Raw genomic sequence first — 10,918 nt, forward strand, 5'->3', positions numbered from 1 at the left:
AAATGCTCAACGAACTGGGCGGCGACCAGCCGCGCGAGGAGCTCCACGCCCACGCGGAGCATGGCAAGGATCCGACCCGTGTGGTCAGCGGGCTCAAGGCGTGAGTATTAGCCTGTCGAGTAGAGGGGCTGGGCTGACGGCGACTGGGTAGGGCGATGCATAATCCCAATGTGACGGAGAGTGGACGGCAGCATGCGGAGGAGAGGTTGAGTGAGATGGGGGAGAGGCCGGAGGAGTAGGCAGTGCAGTATCTGATGAGGTAGTATGTATGTTGTACTCCGTATGTTGATTGTAGGATAGGAATATGATGTGCTTGATGGTCATATGGATTGAATCTGAACCGCACTGCAGCTCTAGCCAAGCTAGACCTAGACAAAGTAACTTAGGTATATCACCATTTGATCTTGATATTTCATAAACAGTATAGTAGTATGCACCATCAAACAATCACCCAGAACAATGCACCAACCAACCCAACCCAAACACCAAAACACAATACATAACAATCAAATCAAAGCTCAAGCTACTTAGCAGTAAAATCCGTCTCCAACCCCTCCACAGCAGCATCCACCTTCTCCGCCTTCTCACACGTACACGAGGTCTCCGGCCGCGCGCCACACGGACACGCCGCGCCAGTCACAGGGTGGTTCTCGCTGGCGGCACGCTCGCACGTACACTGGCCGGCGGGGCGGGCGCCTACATACTGTTAGCCATTATCATTCTATGAAAGCATTGTAAGGAAAGTCTGGACAGGGACATACGGCACGAGCACCGCGGCCCGGAAACACTGTTCTCGGTCGACGCCTTGTTGCAGGTACAGTGCAGGGCGGACTCCTTGCCGCAGGAGCATTTGGCCTGGGCAGCGCAGGCGCAGGAGCCGTCGCTGGAGGTTTTGCAGCAGGTTGAGGGGGTCATTTTGCAATGAGAGATGGTGTAGATGTATGTAGTGGTGGTGGTATGACGTCAGAGGAGGTCTTGTCCGTGCCAGCAATGCAACCACAAGAAGACTTGGGATGAGGGATATAGCTGGGAGGAATGAATTGAACGGTTAATTGTCAATATTGAGATATGACTGAATGAATATAAATGACTGTCAGGACAGATGGAAGAGGATGTTTTATAGTCTCTGTGGTACAACACTGCTGACCAATATCTGTCCTTTGATTGGCTGCCATATTGTATGACTCTTTCGGACCTTTTGCTGTGTCCTGATTCGATAGACATCATCCCATACTTTACCAGTGCCTGTTATTCCAGGCACTACAGGTAGAAGACAATGTACACTCAAACAATAATATTATCACTAAGCTAAGTATCACCATGTAGCACTCGCAAACAAACGCCGTATATGTCCCTCCTCCAAGTCGAACAATGCAGTTTTCCCTCAATCCAATATGAACAAACATTAAGATAAGGTACGATACAATACGCACTCCTTCCAGTGCAGAGCAGATCCAATATGACAACCAAGATTAGAGATAATTGGCGTATTCAAACTGCGGCCCGTACTTCGCCCGCAGCGCGTCGCCCATCACCGCAGGCGGATTGTTCATCCGCTCGTCGGCCGCGCTCGTCGTGCCGTGCGTCACGTTGCTCGTGTCGGAGGGAAACGACGCTGGGAGACTCATGCTCGACGCGTTGGCCTGCGTGTACGGCAGTGCCGTGTTCATGCTGTACGGGTGGTGTTCGTACGAGTACGGCCGGTACTCCGCGGCCTCGGAGACCGGCAGCGACTGTAGCGCCGGGATATGGCGACCCGGCTGCATGTGCGAGCTCATCTCCAGTCCGTAGCCTTTCGGCGCGGGCATCGTCAGCGGCGACTGGTAGCTATGGACTGGTTGGTCTGGACAACTACCCGTTAGCATGCGGTACTCAATGGATGGAGAATATCAACGTACTATGACCGTCCATGTATGACATGGCCTGCTCCGGCGCCCCCGTCGGCGACACCGACCCCTCCATCTGGCGTGGCTGCTCATACCCGACCACCATCCCCGGCCGGCTCATATAATCCATCGGGCGTCGTCCGTACGGCAGCCCTGGGTGCGCCAGGGGCTCGCCAGGTCGCGAGAACCGCCCCGGGAAATGCAGTCCGGTGTTGTATGACGGCTCGGAGAAACTGCTCGAGCGCGGGAACGGGAACGCGTTGCGATTTCGTTGCAGCGTCGACATGGGCCCCGGCGGGCCCCGGCCAACCGTGCCGGCGGCGTAGCCCTCGAGATTCCGGTCGGCGCCCGCAGAGAAGCCGTTGCCTGTCGTTGACGCCGAGCTCAGTGGCGAAATTACATAGTCGTCGTCGTTCAGTCGGGGAAGCCCATCCGTCAACAGCATCTGCGAGGGTTAGCTGGTGTTTGTGTGGTTCGCTCGAAGAGACGCACCGGTGCTTCTGGCCCTTTGCCATCAAACGGAGTGCGTAGTACCTGGGTCGTGTCAAAGTCATCCGGCAACGCTCGAGACTTGAGCATGCGCTCGCGGTCGTTGCTGGTCAGCCGCTTGAGCTTCGCGCGTCTGTAGAATGTTAGCGGGTGACTGTATGCCCATCCATTCTGGGCATCACGTACCGGTTCTGGAACCAGACCTGCACTTGGCGAGGTGTTAATCCGGGGATCTCGCGCGACAGCCGCTCACGATGGGCCGCGTCAGGGTGCGCTTGACGGGTGAACTCGCTCATCAGAAATCGCGTTTGATTATGTGTAAGCCTAACAGGTCAGTCTTCGCCCACCAACGGTAGCCTGGAACTTCGTGGCACTCACCGAAACCGCTTCATCTTCTTCTTATCATTCTTCGAATCCAACGGTCTCTTTCCCGGCGACGCCGTGCCCTCATCCGACGAGGCAATCACCTCTCCCACATCTTTCTCGTTCTCGCGCGACTCCACCTCGCGCTTCGTGTTCTCCGGCTGCGGCGTTTGGGGCCTCGCCGCCGACAATACCGGCTCGCTGTGGTTGAGCTTATCCAACCTCATCCGCGACAGGGACGTGTCGTTCGACGCCTCCGCGGTCCTGTGCTCCGAGGGGTTCCCTCGCAGCTCGGCGCCCGCGTACGTCGCCGATGAACCAGAGGCCCCCGTGGGTGCCGGGGCGGCCGCTGGAAAGGCATTCTCAGCCTTCAGGCCGGCCGGTTGCATGTCGACCGGGAGTCGCTTTCCCGCGGGGTCTTCTTTCTCCCACGACCGGGGCGATCTCGACGGCAACACCCGGGCTTTGGGTGAGATCGGCTCCGCGTTCCAGGAGCCTGTCGTCTGCCAGTGATTCGTGATGGCCGATAAGTGGGAGGTTGACGGAGGTGGTAACGACGACAACCAGGCACACGGTCCACTGATTGACATGGTAGATGCGGCAGCCCTACTCCATGTAACTATGAGTAGGGGATCTCAAGTCGATGATGAGCTTGGCGGTTGGTCGAGATAGGGCTGGTTCAAATATGGCGAAAGACACGAAGTGAAGATGAAGTCCCGAGACTCCCTGTCCAGACCTTCGAATAATAACGAGCGAAAGACGAAGGATATGGACTAGAGACAGGAATATGGACTCTTCTGAGGGATGAATAGACTACCCGGATGACCACGATCGAACAGCACCAGCAAGGACTTGGAACTCGGGGACTCTTTTTAGTCGCCACCTCCCCTTACTCACCCTGCAGAAACCTCGGCGCAATCGGAGAAAAAGGAGAATATCAGAGTCAGCTAACACCAACGGTCAGGTATAAGGAGAGTCGATCCCTCTGGGTCCTGGGCACGATGGGGTCTGCCGCGACGGTGGGTAAGAGGTTATAGAGGATATTAAACCGTGCTTAGCCAAGCGGGTAAAGGGGAGAGAAAAGAAAATAAAGAAATAATAATCACGGCAGTGGAAATAACAGCAGGAGGACGGGGGTCGTTAGACGCAAACCAGTCCTGATGACGCCCGATAGTGGTCCACCGGCTCTTCCACGTTGGCCGCCTAGAGTTATGCTAAGGATGCAGAGGCACGGAAACGAAGGAACTCTCGGCCGTTGACGAGGGAGATGGTGCAGTGGCAGTGGCAGTGGCAATGAACGAGTGACTTGCTTGCTGCTTGCTTGCTTGTACAGGGAGCTAACCAACGATAGGCAGATACTAGATGCTAGGCCGGGCACTTGGACTGTGATATAAAGACAAGGTCAAAAGAACGAGGGAGTCGCGCACGCTCCCGGCTTGATGGTTTCGGTATCCAGTCTCCCCTGCGTGGGCTGTTTACGTTCTCCGTAGGACGACGAATAACGCCAATGACTCGAGAGGAAGAATGAAGAGGGGAAAGGAGGTTGGGTGGGATGAGCGACTTGGCCAGGATGGGATGGGATCCAGTCCTGTTGCGGTCGTTGGAGTGCTAGACGCCCACTGCAACAATGTGGATGTAGGTCACCGGCCGTTCTAAGATGACCACGGACACCAGGATGATCGTCTAACGTCGTGAAACCCACCAGAAATTGTGTTTTCGGGATTTTCAAGATCTCCTGGGTTCACGGCAGGGACACGGTGAATCGGGGAAAATCCTGTGAGAAAAAACGGCCCAAAAATGAAATAACAGGGGACAGCCACATCGAAGGATATAGAAGCAGGTATGTATGTAACAATACCTCGTCCACTTGTCCAAGCGAAGTGCAAGGTGGCAAAGTAAGACTTCAGTCTAACCCGTCGAGGACAGTAGTTCTGATAATTCCGGTCCAAAGATGGGGAAGTCAGAAAAATAGAGACCCGAAAAAAAAGAAAAAGAAAACAAAATCAACGGATCATTCTGTAACCATTACTTCCCCTGGAGTACCTGGTTCATGCCGACTCCAGAAAAGACCAGCTATCATTGCTCGTAAATTTTCCGACGTGGAACTAGGACCGAGTCGATCGTACGCATCGCACCGTGCGGGTCAGTCGAGTCTTGGATTCCGCTAGTCTGACATCGCGAGGATGCATGGATCGGGGCCAGCCAACCGTTGTTTGGAGGATAAATTCAGAGACCCTGTACTCCGTACGCTTGCTGCCGGCTGGGACTGTCCTGACTCATCTGCTACACCATGTGGAAGGCGTACCGACCACGCTAGTCGTGGTGGTGGCTCCATAACCCGCCGGAGACCGGACATCGATCAGGAGTCGTCTCGAGGCAGAAACGGTGCATCTCGGTCTCATTCCTCTGGGACTGATCACAACGAGGGAATGTACTCCGTAAACAATGACGATTCAGAGTGGAAAGCACCATCCTTCATTTCCGGCCTGATCGCACGATCGAATTGGTCGAATCGGGAGTCAACCAGGGTCAGGCCCTTCCCCGTGCCATGGTCGGTTCCAGCGCAAAGCATGATGACAGTGACACGCAGCCAGCAACGGAGATACGCATACGTACGTGATACGTAGGTCGAATGCAACCGGAGCAGATGTAAAACCCGCCATACCCATCACGGTATGGTCGACTCGATAGGCAGGGTTTGCGGAGTCAATCCCAGGGGAATCCGAGCTTCGAGTGTCTCGCGGCCGAAGGGTCAGGACCAAGGAGCGGACCATGCACTGGACGAGATTGAACGGACCTTGAACCGAGCGAGACGCTAAACTCGTGCGGTCAACGGTTTGCAGGCGGATTCAGGTGGCCTCCACCGGGGCGGTGGATAACGGGGAATGAGTGGATGACAGACGAGACATGTTTCCACCTGGATCTGTGTGAAACAATTCTCGCTGGTTTCCTCCTGATTTTTCTCCTGTTTCTCCGGGGCATGGCTGATTGCAGGAGGATCAGAAATTAATCGAGATCACAAGCGATAAATCCGAGGCTGCAGTGGGGTAGCCGAGCGTCATCCTCCATCACATATAGTAAATCCTAGAATATGGCTGCATACGGAGTACTGCAGACTCGGGATTTACTATAAAGGACATCCCACTGTGTCTCCTGTAAGGAGAACCTCTCAATCTAGTTAATCAGGACCACCTCCTGTGTGGGCAGGGCTGGACGCCGATGGCAGGTATCGACATCGGAAATTATTTACCACCCGAAGCCCTCACGATGAGCTCCTCTACAGAACCCCATGGAAGTACTTCCAACCGTCTTGGCTTTGGAAGACCCCCACGACAAATTCTGAATCCGGCTCCCAGCTATCGACTAGTGCCTCGTAGTGAGAAAATTGTTGGGGGCCGATGCCTTCCGTCCATGACTAGTTCGGGGGCTTAGCTGAAGTTAGGAAACACCATCTCGGCGAACAACGAGCTCCCGTCCAGATGCCTCACTGCCTCACTGCGTTCGGTTGCGATTCAAGAGGCAACTCGGAGAACGGGATTGTAGAGATCCCGATACCCATGTCTTCCTGGTCGGTCTGTTGATCTCGTTTCATAGTCCTTTCTCCTTGTGGGGTGGGTAGAATGAATGCCATGCCCGGCATTTATCGCCTGCAGTGTTAAGAAGCTTCAGCTGAGATGCTCAACTCCATACTAGTCAGCTCGCGGCAGCCGATCACTCAAGTGGAGGAAAACGAGGAGCCCCTGGTGGATGCTGGACTAGAGACGATGGCATGATGCTCAGCTCAATTCCGACGGAATTGTCATAGACAGCGAAGGAAAGAGACACGAAGAAATCAATCGGGTGGATCACCAATCCCTTCAGACGATCATCGCAGGACCATCTCATCGGACGGAGTAGGAGACGGTTCGCGAAACCGGTAAAGGGGACAGGCACGGCGTCCGAGCCGGCCTGTCCCATCGTATTGAATTCCATCCCATCATCTCATCTCAAGACGATTCCCATCCCAGCAACGGTGCGGGGAAGACGATCTCAGGCACATCGCCGACGATCGAGCCGGTGGGCTCCTGGATGGTAGCGAGCGATGAGCAACTTTAATCCGTCCCAAGGCTTCGCGTAGTCGCCAAGACAGATCGCGGCCCCTCCAATTTCTCACGATGATGGATCAGATCGGACGGTGGATAAGGCCATTACGCAAGCTGGGGAGGATTTCGGCAAGTAGCGTCGGGTGGTGTTGTGTTGTCATTCTTTTCAATCTTTCAAAATTCCCATGATAGACGCCGAACGTGCGTTCACAACCAACCCAGATAAATTTCCCGATCCGGCGTATAACTACTCCGTGCTCTGGAGTAGACTAGACTCGTACTGAGGGATCCTTCAACGATGAGGATTGTTGTCGACCGTGGCTGGTCTGTGCGTGGGGCAGTGGTCCACCATGAAACGTCGTCTAACGATGCCATCCATGGGCCTTGCATTACGGGCCAGATACCGAGGCATATATGTCTTGATGCCACCATCATTGTTTTCCGATTGGCCTATCGGGCAATGGATGCGAATACGGTGGGCATCTAGCCCTAAAGGACTGCAGAGTAGAGGAATGAAGCAAAAAGAACCGAGAGAATCCAGCCATGAGAACTGGAGCTCATCAACAAGACAATCGCATTGTCTGCTTACAATCATCTGTGGATAGTATACGTCGAATGTGGTACTCATGTCCTTAGGGCTGCATCCAAGAACATTGGAAGTCCATGGATTTTCCCCAATCGAGAAGAAATTCGCCGTCCCAATGGTGGATATACCGGAAACACGGCCGCGCACGGCTGCAATCGAAATGAAGCCCCCTACTATCCCAGATCCCTGACGAGGCAACGACAGGAAAAATTCATCTGACGGGTCGTCGCTTGCATGCGAACGGAATCCCATCGCGCTGGGGCGCTGAAACATGGCGTATCAGAGCATCTAGACTCCATCCGCCCCAGACATGGCACTGCAATTTCGCATGACAGCTCTGGAAGATTAAAGGAATGAAATGCAATCAATTCTTTTCATCCAGTCTTACCCACTGCGGAGGAGAAAAAGAAATTCGACCTTTCAATTATATGCAGGAACACTCCCAGGTAATTAAAGTTGTTGATCATCGAACATTTTGGTCCTTCTGTAGCTTATCCAGATCTCTGGTCGCAGAGGCGGTTGTCTCGACTCAGTCCTAGGTCTTCTGCGCTGCGCTACATCGTACCGAGGACATCCGAGTCGCGTTGTCAGGCCCTCGCCACTTGAGTCTCTGCAGTCGACGGAGCCAGATGCGGGATATGCTCAACATCGTCCCGTTCCCAGCAGCCGTCCTCCGTCTCCCGTCTTTCGGATTCTAGCCCTTCCCTCGCACCAGCCGCTTGCGGCCTCGCATCCGCTAGCCGCCCGGAGGCTTCTGATCTGGTCGAGCGACAGGGTGGGGGATATCCAAGTGCCGGTCAGGCCCTAGAAGAGACCAATGAAGTGGTGGGAGCCCCCACCATAATCTCACAGCTGCCTCGTGATAACGGGCGTCACGGCCCTCCCGTAAAGCCGACGCACTGTTCTAAGAGGCCGCCGCCACGGCCATCCCACTTCGTCACTGTCCTGCAGGACACCATCCCTAGTGCGGTGACAATTGATGCAGACAACCAGATTCACCACGGACGATACATCACATCCAGCATGGTTTCGTCCGGAGTGTAGACTCCAATTCCCTCGCATCTACCTAGGTCTGCCCAACCACCATTCTCACGAGGCTCGCCTTCACGTTGTCTGGTGGTCCACATCAGTCGCACCGTTGGAGTCGGCTGAGTCGGCTGGCTTCTCTTCAGAGGGGTCTTCCTTAGACTCGCCATTTCCGACGTTTCCGTTCTCTTGGCTCTCCTCTTGGGCGGTAGTCTCCTCTGTCGAGGCTTTTGCTGGCTCGGCGGCTTGCGGAGTCCCTTCAAGCGCCTGTGGAGTGCCTTCGGTCGGCTGGGGGGCCTCAAACAGGATTTTCAGGTTTTTCCCATCTTCAATCTTGTCGAACGCCGCAAGCTTGCTCTTAGCAGACAGCCGTAAAATACGCCATATCTTACTGTCCTTCGACCGGACCGCGGCATCCTTGTCCTCTTCCGTCTGAGCCATGTCCAGATCTAAGTCATCATCCATGATCCCCATCATGAAGGAATCCGAGCTTGGGACAGTAAATCTGCGTCATGTCAGCCAATGAACAACCGGGCTTCGAATAACCTTAGCCTTGTTTACCTTTCCGCCTCCTTCAACCGCTCCATGCCCGAAAGGGACTCGCCGTCCGAGAGAAACTTCAGATCAAGTGACCCCATGGGCGATGCCCGAAGACGCTTGTTGGCATAGACCTTGGTTGCAACATCACGAGCACCGAGGTATTCCGTCACGGAGACCGGTGGACGTTCAATCAACGGACACCCTTCGGCCTTCCAGCGTACCCAGTTCTTGTCTCGCGACAGCACCGTGTCCACCATCCGGTAGTAGAATTTCCCACCAATGCCTTGCTGAAGATACTCTTCGATGGCTTTTCGGACCTTGATCGCCCACTTGGCCTGGGGTTGTTAGCGTATGCTTCTTATTGGTTGAGGGCGTTCTTACATCCTCGTCATTCAAGACGAATCCATATAACACGGATTTGTTGGTCAGATCAGTCAGCTTCGCTTTCGCTTTCGGTGTAAGTGAAAGCATGAAATCCAGAAGAATCAAGGCTTGCACGAGAACGTGTCTTCTGAAAGCCGTGTCATTGATCTAGAGCTGTCAGCGTGGGGAGCGAAAATTCGTGGTGGAGACTCACTTCCAGGTCGAATAAGTCTCTGCTTGTAAGATACTTCGGGTTGAAGCTGCCTCCGATCTCCTGGCCGTCGGCCCCTCGCTTGCGCTTGTTGGCTTTTCGCAGTTCCTCTGACGCTCGGTTGGAATTCGAATTCTCAAGGTCTGTATTGACCTTCTTGAACGCATCCAGAGTGGCCTCTAGCCCAGACTTGAAAGTTGCAAAATGCTGAGGGTCGAAGACCTTGGTCGGGGCAGAAAAGTACGCCTGTAGACCCCAAAACATCGGGTAGAGAGTATCGAAGTCAACCTTCTTATCTTCCTCCCGATCTTCGCTTGTAGAAATAACGACTTTGGGCGGTTTGGACGAGTCGGGAGTCTGAGATGCGGTGGGAGCTGGCTGGGGTTCGCTTTCGTCCTTCTGACCTTCGGCCGCGGGTGGCGCGCTTTGTTCGTCCACCATTTCCACATCCGTATCGGCGCTCTCCTTTGTAGGTTCCTTTGTTATGTCGTCAAAGGTGGTAACATTTTCGGTGTGGTACTCGCCCCGGAGGTTGACGGCGCTCTTGTCGCCCAGGGGGAAGCTCTGAAAAAGGAAGATGAAGACCCGTCCGCAAAACACGGTATCTTCAGCTCTCGAGAGCCGTCGAAGTAACTCATTGCACGAACGGAGGATAATAAGGTTCTTCTGTTTGAAGTGTTTCTGCAGTCGCGTTAGTAGTCTAGATCGACCGAAAGCTAGGCAGACCATACTTTGGTATTGCGCTCTCGTCGGGACTCCAGATAATCAAAGACTTTACGACAGCCGTCTATCGTCTGACTGTCGAGAAGCTCCTCAATCAACCAGAATATCAACCCCGGTTCACACTGTTCTGTAGAAATGTCAGGCCGTGACCTGCGCAACGCCGGTAGCTTACTGACCGTTATCGGAGAAGATCGAGATGATGTCGAGGAGATTCCAAATATGAATGAATTCCGGCTCGTCTATAGAGGTCGTCGCCTATAGCAAAGATAGTTAGCCTTCTGAATGAGGTTCAACCGAAATGACCAGAAGGGATCGTACCAGGAGACTGTAGAACTTCTCTCGAAAAGCAATCTCGACCGCCGCAAACTGGGTCTGTTGACCTAAATGCGCCACCGCCTGCTCATTCTCTCCCTGGAGAGCCCATATTTTCTCCCCCAACTGTGTTTCTGTCAACGGGGGTTCGATTTGCTTGTCCGGTTTGGCTTGGTCTGCGCGCGCCAACAGATCGTCGATCAGCCGCCTGTAAATACAGATGGACTCAACATCCACGTCCGCCATGCTGACAGTCGATGGATCAGGAGAAAGAGAGGAATTGCGGAAGAAAGAGAGTGCTGTTGTGACGTTTGACAACAAAGGATGTCAATCACGG

The 10,918-nt window shown here is 54.0% G+C and overlaps 3 protein-coding genes across 3 annotated transcripts; all 3 read right to left on the bottom strand.

Annotated features, from left to right (window-relative positions):
- Positions 1-523: 523 nt before the first annotated feature.
- Positions 524-915, bottom strand: ATEG_02726 (putative copper resistance protein Crd2; the record flags this gene model as incomplete). The annotated part of the gene is made up of 2 exons (XM_001211904.1): positions 524-696; positions 762-915. The coding sequence occupies 2 exons, from the start codon at positions 913-915 to the stop codon at positions 524-526; spliced, it is 327 nt and encodes a 108-aa protein (XP_001211904.1).
- A 557-nt stretch (positions 916-1,472) lies between these two features.
- ATEG_02727 (homeobox domain-containing protein) lies at positions 1,473-3,328 on the bottom strand (the record flags this gene model as incomplete). Its single annotated transcript, XM_001211905.1, has 5 exons — positions 1,473-1,843; positions 1,899-2,331; positions 2,379-2,508; positions 2,562-2,699; positions 2,754-3,328. The coding sequence occupies 5 exons, from the start codon at positions 3,326-3,328 to the stop codon at positions 1,473-1,475; spliced, it is 1,647 nt and encodes a 548-aa protein (XP_001211905.1).
- Positions 3,329-8,510: 5,182 nt separating this feature from the next.
- Positions 8,511-10,827, bottom strand: ATEG_02728 (THO complex subunit THO1/HPR1; the record flags this gene model as incomplete). Its single annotated transcript, XM_001211906.1, has 7 exons — positions 8,511-8,937; positions 8,994-9,307; positions 9,354-9,503; positions 9,550-10,227; positions 10,278-10,344; positions 10,442-10,524; positions 10,588-10,827. The coding sequence occupies 7 exons, from the start codon at positions 10,825-10,827 to the stop codon at positions 8,511-8,513; spliced, it is 1,959 nt and encodes a 652-aa protein (XP_001211906.1).
- Between the last annotated feature and the right edge of the window lie 91 nt (positions 10,828-10,918).

Source organism: Aspergillus terreus, genomic scaffold (assembly GCF_000149615.1).
Source record: "Aspergillus terreus NIH2624 scaffold_3 genomic scaffold, whole genome shotgun sequence".
Classification (NCBI taxonomy): domain Eukaryota; kingdom Fungi; phylum Ascomycota; class Eurotiomycetes; order Eurotiales; family Aspergillaceae; genus Aspergillus; species Aspergillus terreus.